The 22,085-nt window shown below is 44.1% G+C and overlaps 1 protein-coding gene across 2 annotated transcripts in view; it reads right to left on the reverse strand.

Moving 5' to 3' along the window:
- The window catches only part of BLVRA (biliverdin reductase A), a 41,955-nt gene that overhangs the window by 7,762 nt on the left and 12,108 nt on the right, over positions 1-22,085 (reverse strand). For both annotated transcript variants that reach the window (XM_032758243.2, XM_058445413.1), the window contains 3 exons: positions 11,576-11,697; positions 8,243-8,362; positions 6,803-6,900 (listed from right to left, as the gene is read on the reverse strand). In XM_032758243.2, the coding sequence (XP_032614134.1) occupies positions 6,803-6,900; positions 8,243-8,362; positions 11,576-11,697 (340 nt within the window). The remainder of the gene's footprint in view (positions 1-6,802; positions 6,901-8,242; positions 8,363-11,575; positions 11,698-22,085) is intronic.

A 22,085-nucleotide genomic window follows, 5' to 3' on the forward strand; every position in this document is an offset into this window, starting at 1 on the left:
GTGTGGTGGCGTGCACCTGTGGTCCCAGCTACTTGGGAGGCTGAGCTGGGAAGATCACTTGAACCTGGGAGGTGGAGGTTGCAGTGAGCCAAGATGGTACCACTGCACTCCAGCCTGTCTCAAAAAATAAAAATAAAATAAAATAAAATAAATTTTGGATTATAAAAGAAAGCTGTTAACAATTTTTTTGCTATATAAAAATTTTTTTGCTCTATAAAAATTTTTTCATTTCTAGGCCAGAAGCTTCCTAAAACACCAGAACTATTTTGTGATTAAGTACAAAGTGTGGTTATGATCTACAGTTTCACTGAAACAGACAGAAATCTGGGTCAGTGGGAGATGCTCCTGGGACAGTTGCCTTTGTCTAACCCAGCTTCACAGCAAACACTGCCAAATGCTCTGGGCTTGACCTGCACCTCAGGAGCAAGGAGGATGTCTGTCGCAGGAGTCTCCAGAAATGTCAGGTGTGTGGGAGGATGGGGTCCTTCCCACCCACTCCCTAAGATGTGAATGTGGCAAAAGGAACTTCTTGTGATAAATAGAAGCTTTCTGGCACAAAATGGCTTTGCAACAACTAAATGGCACAAAACGCTTTGCAATAAGTAGAAGCTTTTCTCCTCATAGGTAGTTTCGCCCACTGCCCCCCACCCCACCATGAAACTCTGGGGAACATGTTGTATTTTCCCCAGCACTATGGAAACAGTCTCTGTGTTTCCACATCCATGGTTATTAAAGAAACTATGTATTTTCCAACTGTGTCTTTGGTTGTTTTCCTGTCGTTCACTCGATGCCTGATTGTGATAAACACACATGGTAACCACAGTACACACACACATCCGTATCCATATATTCCCAGGTCTGTTCACTGAAAGGGCTTGCAGAGATAGCCCAAAGCCATAAGCAGACCCAGTGTCCAAATCTTGCCATCAAAACGTTATTAGCCATTGGAGAATTGACTAATTCCAAGGCTGAGGCAGAGAAAGTACAAGATGAGCCTTAACCACTTTGTGCCAGAAAGCAAGAATTCAAAGAATAATGGAAACATAACAAAATGACAAGGGAGCTGGCAGGAAAAGGTTCCCCACTGAGCAAATTTGGAACAATGTGGACATCAATATGAATAATAAAAAGTAACAACAGCACTGAATAGAAAAACAAAGCCATGAGTTCCTACTGATATAAAATAATAATGAATATCAGAAAGTGTGATGAGAATGGGTATTTAACTAGTTATAAACTACCTTCTCACAAAATAATCACTGATTACAAAGGGAAAAAAAGTAACTTTCAATGGAAAAGCCCGTCAGACACCACCTAATGAAGTGATATCATTAGTAATTAGATGAACTGATATTGGATGTTACCTGACAGAACACAATGTGAAAAACAGCATCGTTTCCTTTTTTTTTGTGAGATGGAGTCTCACTCTGTCACCCAGGCTAGAGTACAGTGGTGCGATCTCGGCTCACTGCAACCTGTGCCTCCCGGGTTCAAGAAATTCTCCTGCCTCAGCCTCCCGAGTAGCTGGAATTACAGGTGCCCACATCATGCCTGGCTAATTTTTTTGATATTTTTAGTAGAGACGGGGTTTCACAGTGTAGGCCAGGCTGGTTTTGAACTTCTGACCTCAAGTAATCTGCCTGCCTTGGCCTCCCAAAGTGCTAGGATTACAGGCGTGAGCCACCATGCGTGGCCACTTCCATAATATTTCTGTGAAAGATGCATACCTCAAATCTAATCATGAAGAAACATCAGATATATTCAAATTTAGGGACATTTTACACAATAACTAACTGTAATATTCATAATTGTCAAGAAAAGATGGAGGAACTGTCCAGAATGAAGGACACTAAAAGTGACATGTCAATAAAAGATAATACATGATTTTGAACTCAGTCATTTTGCCATAAAGAATGTTATTGGGACAACTGGTGAAATTTGAATGAGGTTTGAGGATTAGATTGTTGTAATGTACCAATGCCAATTTCCAGATTTTGATGGTTGTATGTGGTTACATGCATACCTCAGAGATCCTGCACGTTTCATTCCAGACCACCACAATAAAGTGAATATTGCAATAAAGGGAGTCACATGAATATTTTAGTTTCCCGGTGCATATACAAGTTATGTTTATACTATATTGTAGTTTGTTAAGTATGTGATAACACTATGTTTAGGAAAACAACGTACGTACCTTAATTTAAAAATACGTTATTGAGCTGAGCACGGTGGCCCATGCCTGTAATTCCAGCACTTTGGGAGGCTCAGGCGGGCGGATCACTTGAGAACAGGAGTTCGAGACCAGCCTGGCCAACATGGCGAAACCCCATCTCTGCTAAAAATACAAAAATTAGCTGTGTGTGGTGGTGTGCACCTATAATCCCAGTTACTCAGGTGGCTGAGGCACAAGAATCACTTGAACCCAGGAGGTGGAGGTTGCAGTGAACCGAGATTGCACCACTGCGTTCAAGCCTAGGTAACAGGGCAAGACTATCTTAAAAAACCAAAAACCAAAAACAAACAAACAAAAAATGCTACCATCTGATCCTCCATCTTTTTGCTGGAGGAAGGTCTTGCTTCCATGTTGATGGCTGCTGACTGATGCTGGTGGTTACTGACGGTGGCTGTGGATTTGATTTGCATTTCTATAAGGATTAGTGGTATCGAGCATCTTTTCATATGATTGTTTGCCGTCTGTATAACTTCTTCAGAAAAATGTCTATCCAAGTCCTTTGCCCATTTTAAAATCAGTTTATTTGGTTTGTTTGTTGTTGTTGAGTTGTAGAGTTCTTTAGACATTCTGGATATTGATCTCTGATCAAAGATAAGATTTGCAGATATCTTCACCCATTACATAGACTGCTTTTTCACTCGGTTGATTGCTTCCTTTGAGGCACAGAAGGTTTTAAGTTTGATTAGTCCATTTGTCTGTTTTGCTTTTTTTGCCTGTGTTTTTGATGTCGTATGTAAGACATTATTGCCAAATCCAATGTCATGATGCTTTCCCATGTTTTCTTCTAACAATATTACAGTTTTGGGTCTTAAATTTAGTTCTTTAATCCATTTGAGTGAATTTTTTATATGGTGTAAGGTTAAGTGTCCAACTTCATTCTTTTGCATGTGGATATCCTGTTTTCCTGGGACCACTTTTTGAAGAGACTGAAAACACTTGGTAGAATTCTCCAGTGAAGCTATCTGGTTTTAGGCTTTTCTTTATTGGGAGGTGTTTAATTACTGGTTCAATCTCCTTACTAGTTATAAATCTGTTCAGATTTTTGTTTCTTCATGATTCAGTCTTAGTAGGTTATATGCTACTAGGTATTTGTCCCTTTCTAGATTATCCGATTGTTGGAGTATAACAATTGTATAAGTGTTCATTGTAGTCTCTTATAATCCTTTTTATTTCAGCAGCATCAGTTGTAATGTCTCCTCTTTCACTTCTGACTTTAGTTTGAGTCTTTACTCTTTTTCTTTTTTCTTTTCCTTTTTTTTTTTTTTTTTTTTTTTTGTGAGACAGAGTCTCGCTCTGTTGCCCAGGCTGGAGTACAGTGGCGCAATCTCGGCTCACCACAACCTCCCCTCATCATAACCTCCACCTCCTGGGTTCAAGTGATTCTCCTGCCTCAGCCTCCCGAGTAGCTGGGACTATAGGCACGTGCCACCATGCCTGGCTAATTTTTGTATTTTTAGTAGAGACGGGGTTTCACTATTTTGGCCAGGCGGGTCTGGACTCTTGACCTCGTGATCTGTCCTCCTTGGCCTCCCAAAGTGCTGGGATTACAGGCGTGAGCCACCGCACCTGGCTGAGCCTTTTTTTTCTTAATCTGTTAAAATTCTGTCAATTTTATGGATTTTTTTCAAAAAAACTTGGTTTTGTTGATTTTTTTTCTATTGCTTTTCTACTCTCTATTTTATTTATGTTCTAATCTTTACTTGCTTTTTTCTGCTAATTTTCGATTGAGTTTGCTCTTCTTTTCCTAGTCCCTTGAAATGTAAAGTTAGGATGTTGATTTGAGATCTTTCTTCTTGTTTAATGTAAGCATTTACAACTATCCACTTCTCTCTTAGTACTGCTTTCATTACATCTTGTCAGTTTTGTACTGTTTTGTTTTGTTTGAGCAGAGTCTCTCCCTATTGCCCAGGCTGGAGTGCAGTGGTGTGATCTCCGTCACTGCAACCTTCACCTCCTGGGTTCAAGTAATTCTCCTACCTCAGCCTCCCCAGTAGCTGGGACTATATGTGTGCGCCACCACACCCGGCTAATTTTTGTATTTTTAGTAGAGATAGGGTTTCACCATGTTGGCTAGGCTGGTCTTGAAATCCTGACCTCAGGTGATTCGCCCGCCTCAGCCTCCTAAAGTGCTGGGATTACAGGCACAATCTATTTTATTATTTATTTATGTATGTATTTAATTTTTGAGATGGAGTCTCACTCTGTTGCCCAGGCTAAGGTACAATGGCACAATCTTGGCTCACTGCAACCTCCACCTCCTGGGTTCAAGCGATTCTCGTGCCTTAGCCTCTGGAGTAGCTGGGATTACAGGCGCACGCCACCAGGCCCAGCTAATTTTTGTATTATTAGTAGAGATGGAGTTTCACCATGTTGCCCAGGCTCATCTTGAAATCCTGACCTCAGGTGATCCACCGGCCTTGGCTTCCCAAAGTGCCGGGATGACAGGCATGAGCCACCACACCCGACTGCACAATCTATTTTAAACTGCTAACAACTTAACTCAATCACATACAAAATTCTACTCCTTTATGTCTCTGACCCCCCATTTTGTTATTAATGTTACCAATTACATCTTTTTATACTATATATCCATTAACATAGTTTGTATTTTTTTGTCTTTTAAATTCTATACCAGCATTTAAACTGATATTTATTTATTTATTTATTTAGAGATAGAGTTTCATGGTGTTACCCAGGCTGGAGTGCAGTGGCACCATCTCAGCTCACCGCAACCTCCGCCTCCCAGGTTCAAGCGATTCTCCTGCCTCAGCCTCCTGAGTAGCTGGGACTACAGGCAAGTGCCACCACACCCAGCTAATTTTTTTATTTTTAGTAGAGATGGGGTTTCACCATGTTGGCCAGGATGGTCTTGAACTCCTGACCTCAAATGATCTGCTTGCCTCGGCCTCCCCAAGTCCTGGGATTACAGGCTTGAGCTACCGTGCCTGGCCTAAAGTGATTTATATGTCAACATTACAATACTACGGAAGTCTGTATTTGTCTTTACCAGAGAGTAATATTTTTGTGTTGCTGTCTAGTGTTTTCACTTTAATTTGAAAGACTTCCTTTAGCATTTCCTGTAGGGCAGGTCTAGTAGTGATCAACTCACTTGGTTTTTGTTTGTCTAGGTAGGTCTTTTAAAGAATTTTTATTTTTGTTTTTGAGACAGGGTCTCACTCTGTTGCCCAGACTAGAGTGCAGTGGCCCGAACATGGTTCACTGCAGCCTCAACCTCCTAAAGTTCAGGTGAACTTCCAGGTAGCTGGGACTATCGGCGTGCACCACCACACCCAGCTAATTTTCATATTTTCAGTAGAGATGGGGGTTCACCATGTTGCCCAGTCTGGTCTCAAACTCCTGGGCTCAAATAATCTACCCATCAGAGCCTCCCAAAGTGCTGGGATTACAGGTGTGAGCCACTGTGCCCAGCTGAGTCTTTTCTTTTTCTTGTAATTAAAAATTTTGTATGCCGGGCGCAGTCACTCATGCCTGTAATCCCAGCACTTTGGGAGGCCAAGGTGGGTGGATCTCGAGGTCAGGAGTTTGAGACCATCCCATCCAACATCGTGAAACCCCATCTCTACTAAAAATACAAAAATTAGCTGAGCATGGTGGTGGGCGCCTGTAATCCCAGCTACTCAGGACGCTGAGGAAGGAGAATCCCTTGAACCCAGGAGGCGGAGGTTGCAGTGAGCTGAGATGGTACCATTGACTCCAGCCTGGGTGACACAGCGAGACTCTGTACCCCACCAAAAAAAAAAAAAAAAAAGTTGTAAAAGATTTTTGTAGAAACAGGGTCTCAATATGTTGCCCAGGATTGTCCTGAGCTCCTTGGCCTCCCAGAGTGCTGGGATGACAGGCATGAACCACTGTGTCTGGCCTGGGAAAGTCTTAATTTCTCCTTTCTGGAGGGTGGTATGGCTTAGGGGAACAAATGTGAACTTAAGAGCCCAGTAGGATTTGATTAAAATCTCTACCTCCCACTTAGTAGTCATGTTATTAGCTTTGTGACCTAGCACAAATTAATTTATTTGAGCCATGTTTTTCTATACAGCATCTAGAGAAAATAATATACCTCCAAGGGATTCTAGAATTAAGCAAAACAACATATGAAGTGCTTAGCAGAGTTTCCAAGTTCCTAGCATATACTAAATATTTAATAAATGGTTATTACTGTTTAGAAACAACAAAAACTACCAACTATGCAAATAAGACAATCAGTTTCTCTGATTTGAGCATTTTTAGGATATCCCAGCATTTAGCAATATAAGTATCACATGAATAAAGCCAAAATAATATCATGACATAAGCATAGGTGAAAACTAATTCATATTTTTTCCTTGAAGTGAGTAAAATAAGCTGATAAGCTTTGACCAAAAGTTTGCAAATTCCCACCCATCCTTCTGCCCTCCACTATGTGTGTTTACAGTGTGGGGGTGAGGAGGCAGTTGGGAGCCCACAGTGCCAGTGTAGCCAGGAGGAGATATCTGAAATGGGGTTAAGTTTTAAAGGCATAAAGATGATATCACAGAAATCCTGGAGGCAGAAACGCTTGGTAAGAAACATTACCTTTCTGCTCAGCCAGCTCCCACAGTTCCTGAGCGGCCGCCAATGACAGTGTCATGGGGTATTCCACAAGGACGTGCTTGCCAGCATTAAGGAACTGCCTTTGGTAAACGAGACAAATACAGAGAAAGAACACTTCAAATAAGCTTCACTAAAATGCTCTGCATAATAGAGAACAGAATGTTATAAAGGCATGAGAGTTTCTGTGTGTGAATGTGTCATGACTGGGGGTAGGAGTCACAGGATATGGAGGAAGAACTGTATCCCACATTGTCTTCTACTATCCTGTGACAGAACGACTTTCTGGTTATGTGTTAATTTGAACATTCAACCATTCATTTATTCAACTAAGTACTATTTACCAATTACTGTGGAGGAGAAATAAAGACACATTAACAAATAAATTTCCTATCACCACATGGTAGCTATAAAGGCTACAAAACCCACAGCAGCTAGCTTCGCCTGAGGCAGTCTGAAGAGATTTCACTAAGGACCTATGAACTGGGTCTCAAAGTATGAGCAGACATTTTCCAGGTGCAACATGATGAGTATATTTCATTGTGAGCCGCGTATGCAGGGGCTTGGGCATTTGTGGGGCTTTGTTCAATTGGCAAATTTCAGTGTGGCAGGGGAGTGGACTACAGGCCGTGGAGGATAATAATATTGGAAAAGTAGCTGGGGGCCTGACTGTGAAGGACCTACAATTCTGTGCTCAGCAGTTCAGATTTCATTCTGTGGATACCAGAGTACAAATATTTATAAGCATGGGACTTATGTCAGAATCACTTTTCTTAAGGAAATACACTCTAGTGCCAGAAAAGGTTAAGGAAAGCCAAGGAAAGGTGTTTTTGTCTAGTCTAGAGCTAGACTGATAAAGAGGAAGCATCTTACCCATGGGAAACAGCATGGTGGGAGCAGCTGTAAGAACCTAGAAGGAAGCCAGACTGAGGAAGGCAGCTAGCACTTCCCTGTTAGCTGCCAGGTCCTGAGGGTTAAAGGAACTCAACCGTTATTTTATGACATTGAAAGCACAAAGGAGAAAACGTTGGAAGCTGATCCAAACTGAGAAAGGAGTATGATAATTCGCCAAGGATGCCGGCTCCACATCCTAAACTGTCTGGTGAGAAGAAGGAGGCCACTACTGTTGAAAACTACTCTCGATGGGTTTTTACAGAGAAATAAAACACTTTAATTCTGAATGTTTCTAATGTTTCAAATTACACATACTAAATATTAATTTTACTATTTTTTCATTTCCTTATATATTTATAACCAACAATAAGAATTTCTTAATGTTTTGACATTTCTGTGATTGGTCACAGAGCGACTGTAATTTTCTCATTGGCTCTTCTGACTCCTTTGCAGGGTGTTTTAGCTTGCTTGCTTATTTTTCCAGTACTGCACTGCTGTGTAAGGCAAGGACTGCCTGTGTGGAAAACCCACCTGATGTAGTCCTCATGGCTGGAGCTCTCACTGCAGATATAGGCGACCTCCACCTCTTGGCTGGAAAGAGCATCCTCCAAAGAAATCTGCTGGACTCCATCAATGCTCCCGAGCTCCCTTCTATTTCAGAGTAACAGAGAAATGGAACTCAATGGTAGACAGAAGAAAGGAGCACCATCCTTCTCCCCTCCTCCCAACAAGGTCCTGGTGATCTACTGCCAGAAATGAAGAAATGAGTTTCTTCTCTCCCACTTCCAGGCTATTTTCCATTGTGGAGTGAGAAAAATAGCCTCACGGTTCAAGTCAGGGGATCTGGCATTGAGTGCCAACAGTACCATTCACAGCGTGTATGACCTGGGAGAGTCTTGAATTACTTCATCTCCAAAACAAAAGAAACAGCTGGGTGCGGTGGCTCAAGCCTGTAATCCTAGCACTTTGGGAGGCTGAGGCGGGTGGATCACTTGAGGTCAGGAGTTCAAGACCAGCCTGGCCAACATGGTGAAACCCTGTATCTACAAAAAATACAAAAGTTAGCCAAACGTGGTGGTGGGTGCCTGTAATCCCAGCTACCTGGGAGGCTGAGGCAGGAGAATCACTTGAATCCGGGAGATGGAAGTTGCAGTGAGCCAAGATTGCACCACAGCACTCCAGCCTGAGTGACAGAGTGAGACTCCTCAAAAATAAAATAACATAAAAATAAAAGGAACAATCTACTTTTATCTCATGAAAAGTGAGCTCTACGGTCACTTCCAGTTCCAAGCACTTGGCCAAACACTGGGACTACCAAGCCTAATCCAAATCCAATACATTAACACATTTAGGGTGCAAACTGGCATGCGACTTCAAGCTACTTTATAGCTAAGCTAACGAAGCCCAGTAGTATGTACGCACATGTTTGTGTGTGTGTGTGTCTGTGTGTGTGTCTTCCTCCCTCTGGCTGACTGAGCTCATTGGAAGGTGAGGAATTCGTTCTCCATGATTCCTCCTACAGTGCCTAGCACATAATAGGCAGTGATAGCCTTGACTAACCAGGAGCAGAAGCAGGAGGGGAACCCAAGGCCTTCTGACTCTTTTAGAGCATGGGGGAGCTGCAGTCTTCGAAGAGCCAAAGCCCCAGCAGTCCGTACACCGCCCAGTGCAGTGGCTGGGGCAGGAGAGTAGCCCTCTAAGGGTGGCAGTCATGAGGGAATGTGGGACAGGCAGCAAGCAGAAGGCCCTCAGCCCGCTCAGAGCTCCAGCTGAGCTGCAGCAGGCAGAAAGCATTCCGGGAAATTTAGCTCCCAAAGAGTATTATGCTAGGTTTGTTCTAAGGGGGCCACCCAAACTAAATTGCTCAATTTCAGCAATACTTATTGTTTGCCTATTATGTACTAGGCGCTGTAGGAGAAATCATGGAGAACAAATTAAAATCCTCGCCTTTTAATGAGCTCAGTCAGCTAGAGGAAGACACACACACACACACACACACACACACACGTGTACATACCACCACCACAAGACTACCAGGAGAAATGTGGTGCTTGGAAGTAGGAGATGGAGACTCAGGGTGGGAAAGGAATACACCAGAAAAGCTTCCTGGGGAGGAGGTAGAACTTAGCAGGTAGGTCAGGAGGGGAAGGGTATGTGAAGAGGGAAACAGTGTGAGTACTGGCAGGGCTGTCATGCAGGGGTGTGACCTGGACATCCTCCCATACAATCTGGGTAGTGTAGGTGTTCCCACTGAGCTAATCCTGGAAGCCAACTGGCAGAGGACTGGGGCTTAAGGGAAAAGGAGAGGTCCCACTTCAGCCTTGCACCCAAGTGCTGTGTGTGGTCCCAGCTCCGGATGGGGGTGCGATGGGGGTTACGGTGCTGCCTGATCTTAACTTTGCTCTCCCATTTGTGTGCAGCTCCCTTGGAATCTTATGGGGAGGAGAAGGCTGGCCAAGGGCAGATTCTAGCACTTCTGGGTCTCCCTGGTGCCTCCAAGCCCATTTTAAATCCTTAAAAGTGGGGCCACGTTTTGAGACAGGCAGGAAGAGGATGGCCCCATGAATGAAAACATGAAAAAATTTCTGCATGGACCATCACAATTGTTACGTATGCTTTGTGTAAATATTTATCTGATGTCTCTAAAGCACTAGAAAAAGAGTTGCCTAACTTGCTCACTACCACGTCTCCAGGCCCAGCCCAGTGCCTGCACCTAGTCCACAATTAATATGGATAAATGATGTCACACAGGATTAGTCTGGTGCCTGTATCTAGTTCACAATTAATATTGACAAATGATGTTATACAGGATTAGTCTGGTGAGTGGTGCGTGTGTGTGTGTGTGTGTGTGTGTTTACAGGAGTGAGTGGAAAATTTGAGCATGAGGAAGAAGAAACAAGGTGATAAGTTTGATTTTGACTGGAGATAAATGAATCCTTAAAGAAAAGGGGGAGGCTGGATGTGCTGGCTCACACCTATAATCTCAGCACTTTGGGAGGCCAAGGAAGGAGGATCACTTGACTCCAGGAGTTTGAGACCAGTCTAGGCAACATAGGGAGACCCTGTCTCTACAAAAAAAAAAAAAAAAAATTATCCAGGCGTGGTGGTGTGTGTGTGTCTGTAGTCCCACCTACTCAGGAGGCTGAGGCAGGAGGATCACTTGAGCCGTGAGGCGGGAGGATCACTTGAGCCCAGACGGTCAAGGCTGCAGTGCATTGTGATTGCACCATTGCACTGCAGCTTGGGTGACAGAGTGAGACCCTGTCTCAAAAAAAAAAAAAAAAAAAAGTGAGGCTCAAAATTACCAATGGCAAAAGAACACATGGTGTTTAAAAGATGGGCTTTGGAAACAGACTTCTGCTCAACTTCAGTTCTTAGACTTTCCAGCTGTGTGACCTCAGGCAGATTACTTAAACTTTCTGTGGTTCAGCCTCCTTATCTGTAAACTGGGAGTTAATAACACTACCTAAAAGGAAATATCACATGTAGAGCCCAGGACCACCTAGGACGGCTGTCATGATGACTATGTCAGGATTCCCTGGTGCACACTGAAAGCCTTTCAGGCCAAAGCCCCATACATGTGTTTTCTGTGCCCCTTCTCTAACTGTCAGCCTTGAGCTCACCCTCCTGCCTCTGTCTTCCAGTCTCCCAGGCCAACCTACTGTGCATCCCAGCTGCCGGCCCAGCAAGCTTCAGTTCCCAGACCCATCCCAACCTGAGATCTTGTGGGGCTGACCCTAAGCACAGTTCTCAGTCGGGAGATGGCTCTCCCTGCCCTGGGTCTGGAAAATCTCCATGTCCTGCAGCTAATCCGCCTCACTGGGCTTTCCACAAATTATGAAGCACAAAGACAGTGTGAGCCACCTGGACACGAAGCCAATCAGGTTCAGGAACGCTGAGGAAGGGTGTGGATTCCGCAAGTCCCTCATCCGCACGGAGCCGGCTCGGCCAACACCAACCACCACGACGCCAAACTTCCTCTTGGGCTGAAACACAAGGGAACAAGGTGGAGTTTGAAAACACTGTAGGCATCGAGCAGAAAACTGCAAAACAAAGGAGCTGGCAGGGTCCCGACGAGCAAGATGGAAGCCAGCCCAAAACACACAGGAAGCCACGGCATCAGGATGGGATGAGACAGTCCCCGAAATGGGGGCTTGGAGAGAAGTCAGTCCCGCCAAAACCTGTTCCTGAAGGTGCTCCACCATGTCTATAGGTTGAAAACCTTCCGAGCACCCACAGAAAGTGTTCCCCCAATTTGGCTCTCTACTTCTACTGCTCCATCTCCAATAATGAGGGAGCTTTCCTCATTAAGCCAGACCCAGCCCATGGGCTGGTACTTCTGCCCTCCCTGGGTCCCTCCTCCAGTGGACACGTGAATCTGATACTGCTGGGAGTCATTCAGAGGTCACAGCTTCTTCATCAGATGCTGGCAGAGGAGGCAAATGGGCAAACCATGATTGGTCACCTTACTCAGCTTGGGATCCACAGGCTTTGACTCTTCACTACAGCCTTCTGAGTTCCACATTTAAGATACTGCAGTATCTTAAATGTTATTTAAGTGCACTGCTGGAGGCTGTATGTGAACAGTATTACAGTGAAAAATCAAACTGACTTTTAAGTTATACAGCAACTCAGTATAATAAAAACTGATAAAATTTATCTCCATGCACTGGGCATGGTGGCTCATGCCTGTAATCCCAGCACTTTGGGAGGCCGAGGCAGGTGGATCACTTGAGGTCAGGAGTTCCAGACCAGCCTGGACAACATGGAGAAACCTCGTCTCTACTAAAAATACAAAAATTAGCTGGGCGTGTTGGCAGGTGCCTGTAATGCCAGCTACTTAGGAGGCTGAGGCACGAGAATTGCCTGAACCTGGGAGGTGGAGATTGCAGTGACCCAAGATCACGCCACTGCACTCCAGCCTGGGTGACAGAGTGAGACTCTATCTCAAAAAAAAAAAAAAAAAATTAATCTCCATGCATCCCTTAAACTCACTTCGTGGATGCCTCTGAGCATAGAAACATGAATGTCATCTCAGATTTGCCCCTTTTCTTCACCTCTGTACCCAGTTGTCATCACTTCTCACTGACTCTGCTCCTCTTCCTGTGCCCACTGCTCTTGTCTTCTTCTTCCAGGATTTCTTCCAAATGTTTGGGGATTTGCCAAATGTTTTTCTATTATTGATTTCTCATTTAATCCCACTGTGGTCAGAGAACATTCTTTAAATGATTTGAATCCTTTTAGATTTATTGAGATATTTTATGATCTGGGATGTGCTCTATCTTGGTTAATGTTCTGGGCACACTTGAAAAGAATGTGTATTCTGCTATTGTTGGGTGGAGTGTTCTATAAGTCTGTTAGATCAAGTTGGTTGATTGTGTTGTTCAGGTCTTCTGTATCCTTCCTGATTTCCTGTCTCCTTGCTCTAGCAATTATTGAGGGTAGTGAAATCTCTGAATATAATTGTACATAACTGTGTATTTCTCCTTTCAGTTCTATCAGTTTTGACCCACATATTTCAAAACTCTGTTATTAGATACATACATGTTTAGGATGGTTATGTCCTTTTTTTTAATTGACCCCTTTATCTTTCTAAAATGACCATTTTTATTCCTGGTAATATTTTTTGCCCTATAATTTATTTTGTCTGATGTTAACAATCCATTCCCAATTTCTGTTGATCAGTGTTGCATAATACATTTTTTCCCAACCTTTCACATTTAATTTATATGTGTTTTCATAGCTATAGTTAGTTTCTTATAGGCAGCATATAGTTAGGTCTTGCTTTTTTTTAACTCAATCTAACAATCTCTGCCTTTTAGTTGAAACGTTTAGACAATTTACATTGTGATTATTGATATGGTTGGGATTCCATCCAAATTCTATAGAAATCCTGTTATTTGTTCAATCTGTTCTTTTTCCCCTCTTTTCCTGCCTTATTTTGGATTAATTAGAATATTTATTATGATTCCATTTTATCCCATTTGTTGGCTATTAGCTGTAACTCTTTTTCAGAATTTAAGGGTTTTATAATATATATTTTACCTACCACAGTCTACTTTAAAGTAATGTTATGCACTATTCCACATATACTGTAAAGAACCTGACAACAGTACACTTCCATTTCTTTTCTCCTAGACCTTGTACTGTTGTTATACAATTCAATATTGAAGCAAGAGATTCTCCAGAACTTGCCCAGAAGCCAAGACGTCTGGAAAGGATCTCAGCCTCTCTCAGCCTGCAGCTTGGGAAGAGTGATTCACAGAGCCTGACTGCCCACTGCTGCTAAACCGTACACTGGCCTTGGCTCACACATCTGACTGAACTGTCTCCTATGACTAACTGCCTCTCTTTCTTCAGCCTTGCAAGTTTCCTGGGAGTCCTGGGAGTGGACTTCACATATAAAAGGGGACTCTGGGAGACCTAGTTCCTGGCTTCTCTTCTGGAAGTCAGGGAAGAGTAGAGGAAGGAGTGGCCACAGTGCCCAGCTGACAATTGACAATTTCACCAAGTAAGTCCTTTTTGGGTTACAAGTCTAATTTTTTTTTTTTTTTTGTAATTTCTAATTACCAAAAAGCAATAAGACAGCCTCTGGAGAAATCTGTACAGCCAAAACACATATTAATGATCAAATATTAATATTTGTTTCCCTTTCAATCAAGAAAAGAAGACTAGCAATTCCCTTATTAGGTTAAATATTTATGGCATTCTTAAGGTTACTGAATTACTACATTCCAGATAACAACCAGGATATGCTTCTACCAGCTTAAAAAAAAGCCACAAGGTTAAGAAACAGCTCTATTATCTATAAATAAGCCAAATTGCTTTTTAAGGTTTCATTAGTTAATGATACACACAAACTTGCATACAAAACCTGGCTTGCACAGTGCGTCAGGCTAAATTATAAACTGCTTTAGGATTTGGTTTCGATATTATTGCCTTGCAAAACTGACACACAGGGACAAGATATGGGTGAAAGGCCCAGTGCAGTGGCTCATGTCTGTAAACCCAGCACTCTGGGAGGCTGAGGTGGGCGGATCACTTGAGGTCAGGAGTTTCCAGACTTGCCCGACCAACATAGTGAAACCCTGCCTCTACTAAAAATACAAAAAAATTAGTCAGGTATGGTGGTAGCGGGTGCCTGTAACCCCAGCTACTTGGTAGCCTGAGGCAGGAGAATCACTTGAACCAGGGAGGCAGGGGTTGCGGTGAGCCAAGATTGCACCACTGCACTTTAGCCTGGGCGACAGAGCAACACTCCCTCTCAAAAAAAAAAAAAAAAAAAGATGAGTGAAAACACTGGTATCTTAATAGTCAAGCTCCTCTTAGGGGAAGAACTTTATTTTTGAGAAAAATTACTTGTTAGGCCTTTTAATGTGAGCCTCTTCATTTTACGTGAGGGATCTTGAAGGTGCGTTCTGAAGGGAAACTGCAAATCAGAGATGGCTAGACCACTCTGTAGTAGCAGCTAAAACTTTGGGGCTAGAAACCAGTAGGAGGCAGAGGAAAGGGGAAAGTGCACGCAGGTTAGCAAAAGGCTGAAATCTGCAGAGAAGGAAGCCAGTGAGAAATGCCCAGTGGAAGAGGGAGCAATGGACTTCCAGAAACCAGGACATCTACACTTCCATTTTCAGTTGTCTGCTGTGCTTTGCTATCCTGAACCTTTGGGAAAATGCCACTACAAATAGCCCTATAGAGGTGGTATTTAAGGAACAAAGAACAGGAGCAGTTTTGAGACAGCAGAAAAGGACACATAAGCACAGCAAAGTGACTAAAAAACTCACTCAGGTCCAAATCACAGTCACAGAGTGAGCTTGCACCCTCACCCTTGGACTCAGAGAAGCTGGTGTTTGGCACTCCAGATGCAAAAATGGAGTTTATAGAGTTAGGAATGTGCTCTGCCAACTTAGAAAAAAAATTTTTTTTGAGATAAAGAGGGTAGAAGAAAATGTAAAATCACTGTAGAAAAACTTCAAGATGAGGCATGAGGGCAGGTGCTGAAAAGGTGGAAGGAGAGTCCAGGCAGTCAGACAGAACAAGCTAGTCGTTTTCATCCACTATTTGCAAGAATTAAAAAAAAGTTTGATAACACATTGGTTGGCCTGGGAAAACAGGTATGTTCATATGTTGCAGGAGGGAGAGAAGAACCTAATTTATGGAGAGCAACTTGGAAATATTTATTACCAATTAAAATGCAAATGCCCTTTGTGCTGGTAAATCCAACTGTAAGATAATGTGTCCTATAGAGCTACACAAGTCAAGTGACTTAGGCTTACTGCAGCCTTGCTTATAACAAGCAAAAGATGGAAATAATCTATATGTCATTAATAACAGGCTGGCTATGAAAGTTATGATAGACTTGTGAAATGGAGTATTACACAGCTATATAAAAATAAAAGAACAAGGAAGCCCTTTATGTATTGAAAGGGACTGGTCTCCAAGATAGATTATCGGGTGAAAGAAGCAAAGGACAGGCTAGTGTGCACTGTGTGCTACAGTCTGTGTAGTAACAGGAGGGGTGGTAGCCAAAGGAAAAAGATACTGTCTATGTTTAGAATCTCTTTGAAAGGACAGCCCAGAAACCTGTAACACTGAAACTGGTGACATGCTCTTGCTGGGAGCAAGAAAAACAGAGTGGCTGGGAAACAGGGATAGGAGGGAAGAAGGCTTCTCATAGAAAATATTTTTTTTTCTTTTTTTCTTCTTTAAAGTTTAGAATCACACAAATGTATTCATTATCTAAAATATAAACCACCACTGAAAACAGACATAAATATCAGAGGGCTGAGAACTCTGCAGTGTATAGCGCCTTGGCTCACTCCCACTTTCCTTCCTAGAGCTCCCTCTACAGTGCTCAGAGTCCTCTGCTGCCCCTGCCCCATCCAATGACCCCAAGTGCCCCAGACTCCTCTCACCCCTCCTGGCCCTGCTGCAATTGGTTTTCACTCCCACACCTCACTGCTTCACCATGGGTCATCCAAGACCTTCTCATCACATTCAAGGGCTTCTCAGCCACATGCTCCTGGACTTCAGACGTGGGCGACCCTTACCTGGACCTTCTTCAAACTCACTCCTTCCTTTCTTCTCTCACCTCATGCTACCGAGGTTTTCTTTTCACATTTCACTTTCTTTCTTCATTTTGCCCAAGATGTGCATATTTCCCAAAGCTCAATCTTCATCCCTCTATTTTTCTCTCTCCCCCATAGCCCCAGAGTATGGGGTCCCTCATTCTCAGGGTTTCCATGACCACCTCTATGCCAAAGACCCTAGCATTCTGAGCTGTGGGCCATCCTCTCTTCCAAGCTGCATTCCCAAGGCATTTCAACCTGGCTTTCCCACCGCGCCCTGGATCTTCACGCTGTGTGCTAAACTCCAATTATCCACCCTTCCTGACGGGCTGTCCTCTGAACTTCTGGGCAAAAGCCAGTAGCTCTAGGAATCCTGGCAGCCCCCAGCTTTAAATGCTTGGAGTCATTCCTGCATTCAACAAATAGCCTGGGATCAAAGGCTGACTGTGGCCGATGGTCCTTCTTCTGTCTCTCCCTCCAGCCAGCCTCTGGGCCACAACTAGTTTTGCTTGAAAATTTCTGTCGTATGATTTCCTTCCTCTACATTTTCATTGACCCTCCCAAGCTCTGGATTGCATTAGAAGATTACTTAACAGTCTCTGAATCATCCTATCATTTAGTCAACTGATATTTAGTGAAGATAAGCTATGCATGAGGCATCAAGCCAGATGCCATGGGGATGCTAAGATGAGTGAGGCACCCTGACAGCTACAGTCAAAGTGGGAGGGGAAGGTAACAAAAGAAAAGATACATAAAGCGCAATGGAAATTCATAAGAGGGAGGTATGACTTCCCGAGAGAGGACTCTGAGAAAACTGTTTGTGCAGTACAAAGGACATTTGAACTGGATGGACAAGATTAGCTGGATATAGACAAGAACAAAGGCATTCACGGGTCAAAAACATCAGGGCTTAGATCTCCGTTATGCTCCTTAAACCCCTGTGACTTACAGCAATTGACTTATTGCTCATTTTCCTCATCTACAAAATGGGTAATAATAGCATCTTGCTTCTAGGCTTTTTGTTAGGACTAAATGGATGCACATTCTGGGCTGCTGTGTAGCAGATTAACTATATATCTTGAACATGCAGAAAAATGGAGAATGAGATATAAATGATATAAAATACAATTATGTACATTAAAAGTATATCAGGCTGGGCACCGTGGCTCATGCCTGTAATCCCAGCACTTTGGGAGGTCGAGAGGCATTTGGGTCACTTGAGATCAGGAGTTCAAGACCAGCCTGGCCAACATGGCAAAACTCTGTCTCTACTAAAATTAGCTGGGTGTGGTGGCCCACTTCTATAATCCCAGCTACATGGGAGGCTGCGGCTGAAGAATTGCTTGAAACAGGAGGCAGAGGCTGCAGTGAGCTGAGATCACACCACTGCACTCCAGCCTGGGTGACAAGGGCGAGACTGTTTCAGGAAAACAAAAAACGTATATCACACAGGAAGTGATATATGTTGCCAGGGGTCAGTAGCAAAGGGAGGTTGTGACTATAAAGGAGCAACAGAAAAGAATGTTTTGGGGTGAGGTTCTGCGTCCTGACATCCTGGGGTGATGGTTACGCATATGCGTTTTAATGGGTAAACTTCTACACCAAAAAAGAGAGGCAGTTTTACTGCATATAATTTTATTTTATTTTATTTTATTTTGAGGCAGAGTCTCGCTCTGTAGCCCAGGCTGGAGTGCAATGGCACAATCTTGGCTCACTGCAACCTCTGCCTCTTGGGTTCAAGTGATTCTCCTGCCTCAGCCTCCTGAGTAGCTGGGATTACAGGCATGTGCCACTACGCCTGACAAATTTTTGTATTTTTAGTAGAGATGGGGTTTCGCCACGTTGGCCAGGCTGGTCTCAAACTCCTGACCTCAGGTGATCCGCCCGCCTCGGCCTCCCAAAGTGTTGGGATTACAGGCGTGAGCCACGGTGCCCAGTCTACTGTATATAAATTTAGAAGGTATTTGCACAAAAACAAAATTTTTCATGAACATACACAAATAAAAAAGGAAAACCACTTAATTCATTAGAATAGTTGGCTTTGGCAGGGTGAGAATGGGGATGGAGAGAAAATGAATAAAATATAAATAAGTCTGAGAGCGGAGCCTTGCACAGCGCAGCAGAGGCAATGAGTCAGGAACTGGGTGTGTGGACCGTCCCTGTGCCTGAGGTCTCTTCCCCCTGCCTTCCAAAAGGGAGAGGGAATGGCCTAGAGGAGGGTGAGGAAAGCAAAGGAGAAGAAGAAAAGAATTAGGTGAGGAAGTGATGAGGAGGCAGGAAGTAGAATAAGGAAGGGACAGACTGGAAAGATATGGTGGTCCCACTTAGCGATAAGTTCCATGAGCATGAGTACCACACTTACATTTTTACCATTAGAGCCATCAAGCCAGGTCTAGACTCTGGTACAGTGTGGTGTCACATAAATATTGGTGACCTCATCAAGGCAATGACAGGATTTACAGCCTTGGTCACTGGCTGCTGGCTTGTGGGAACAGAGTGAGGGGACTGGAGCGCCTAGCCCACGGATGGCCCTTTGAGGAGGAGCAGATTTGGGGCAAGTGAAAGCAGCAAGTCCAGCCTGGGTTATAATGGGCTTGGGGTCCCTGTGGCAGCTCTGACTGAGATGAGTGACAGGCATGGTGGCTCATGCCTGTAAACCCAGCACTTTGGGAGGCCGAGGTGGGAGGATCACTCGAGGTCAGGGGTTCAAGCCCAGCCTGGCCAACATAGCAAAACCCCATCTCTACTAAAAACACAAAAATTACCCAGGTGTGGTGGTGCTCCTGTAATCCCAGCTACTCGGTAGGCTGAGGTGGGAGAATCGCATGAACCCAGGAGGCAGAGGTTGCAGTGAGCTAAGATCACGCTGCTGTACTCCAACTGGGTGACAGAGTGAGGCTCTATCTTGAAAAAAAAAACCATATATATATAAATATAAAAAATATATATGTAAGGAACAGCAGAGGAGGACCCAAGTCTAGGAATGTTCTTATGTTAAGAGGAAAAGCCATCAAAGAGGACAGAAGAGATCACTGATGACTGATGGAACTGCTCCTGGACCAGGGTGTATAAGCTTAATATTAATGCAAAGCTTCTATTGTTTCTTTAGAACTTAAAAGACCCTAAGAATTAGAGCAAGCCACAGGGTGAGCCACAGGGGCCTTCAGATAAGGAGGTCAGAGGCACAAGAAAGTGGTTACCAGAAGTCAGCCCCAAGTGGGGCAGGGCTGGCCAAGATAACCTAATAGGGAGACTTACTTTTGGCTGTTTTCCATTCTGTAGCCTGAGTTTTACACTATGAACATGTGTCTATATTATTACAAAATAAATTTTTATAAAATTTACAGAGATCATCATTGACCCTGACAAGACTGATTTTAGTATATAATATGGGAAAAGAAACCAGACTACAACAGGCTGAGAATGACCCAGGGAAGAGAAAATGGAGAAATTAACTGCAGGTATCTTTTTCGAGAAGCCTGCCTTGCAGGGGATGAGAAAGATAGGATAACAGTTGCTTGACAAGATGTGAGGTGTCATTTTGTTCTGAAGAAAGCATTTTGAAATATTGATGAGAAAGAGGTAGGGAATTAGGTTAATGATGCAGATGGCAAAGGAGATAACTAAGGAGGCGGTGCAAGGTCTGAGCAGGCAGGAGTGTGCAGTTTCAGAGCAGGAGAAGGGTATACCGTCACTAAGTGATATGGTTATATTTTGTGTCCCCATCCAAATCTCATCTTGAATTGTAATCCCCATAATCCCTGTGTGTCAAGGGAGGAGCCAGGTGGAGGTAACTGAATCACAGGGGTGGTTTCCCCAATGCTGTTCTCATGATAGTGAGTTCTCACGAGATCTGATGGTTTTATAAGGGGGTCTTCCCCCTTCGCTCAGCACTTCGCCTTCCTGCCACCTTGTGAAGAAGGTGCCTTGCTTTCCCTTTGCCTTCCACCATAATTGTTAAGTTTCCTGAGGCCTCCCCAGCCATGCTAAACTGTGAGTCAATTAAACCTCTTTCCTTTTTAAATTACCCAGTCTTGGGCAGTTCTTTATAGCAGCATGAAAATGGACCAGGAATGTCTCATACCAGACAGGGATACATCCGCCTTTCTTCTTTCCACACCCAGCCCTGGGGCAGGGGGGAAGCTGCTCCAGGATGGGCCTGAGTAGTTGAAGCCAATCACAAAATCCCTGCTCCTCAGACACACTATGGTCCAGGACCTGATTCTGGCCAATAAGACCGAAGGAGACATTTGATGGGGCTTCAAATAAAGGCTCCCACTCCCCTGAAGGAGTTGCAGGAAGCCACTTCTTCCTGCTGATGAAAGGGAATGCGAACATGTGTGGCCCCAACTGCCACTGCAGCCATCCTGCTGCCACATGGGCACCTGCCCTAGGATGCAACCAACAGCTGGATGGAGAGCAGAGAGATGAAAAGCTCCTGGATCCTTGAGGCAGTCACTGAGCCGCAGGATCGACCAGCCCTGAAGCCTGCCCTTCACCTGGACTTCCAGGAAAAAGCCACATTAAGTCAGGCTTTCTGGTGTTCACAACCTGGAACTCTCTCACTGACAAACATCCCTTGCACTGTGACAGGAGGAACAGGACAAATGGAGACGCAGGAATTGAGGGAGATGATGTCAGATGGAATGTTTACATTTTCCTCTGTAAAATGAAAAGGGATCCTGATGCTAAAAGTGAGGGGGACCTTCGAGGAGGACAGAGCTTAGGGAGAGGGATGAAGCCTGGAGCTGGGGGTTCAGAGCACTGGCAAGGAGCTGCCTAGAGTGACAGGGGGCCTGGCGGGTGGTGCTGAGCACCAGATAAGGGTGTTGAGATATCTGCCAGTTGCAAACAGCACAAGGCTGTGCCACTCACCCAAGACCCCCCTCTTGTGGGGATGGCCTCTGTGTTTGCCGTGTGGATGGACAGGACAAGTGGGAAAAGCATAGTGGGCATCAGCACAGCAGTGGTTGAAGTGATGAACCCCAAGGTCTAGGCTCCACTTGGAAGGGAGTGAACACAAGAAGGGGCTGATACGTAAAACAAAAGGAAAAAACAAAAGGAAAGGAGCTAGACATCTCCATGCATCAAAGAACTGGAAGTGAGAGCACCAAGGAGACAATGCAGAGAAAGTGTTTCCAGAATAACACAAAGCAGGGATCTGGGCCCAGCAACCTCCATGCCCCACTACTAGCCAGAGCTAGGGAGTGTTGTTTCAGGATTAGCTACAGTGGGTAAGTTCGAATGAAGCCAGACAGACACAGATAAGAACTCAGAGGGGCCTAGTTCTTCCGGCATCACCCAGA

Source organism: Hylobates moloch, unplaced genomic scaffold (assembly GCF_009828535.3).
Source record: "Hylobates moloch isolate HMO894 unplaced genomic scaffold, HMol_V3 SCAFFOLD_1, whole genome shotgun sequence".
In the NCBI taxonomy this organism is placed as follows: domain Eukaryota; kingdom Metazoa; phylum Chordata; class Mammalia; order Primates; family Hylobatidae; genus Hylobates; species Hylobates moloch.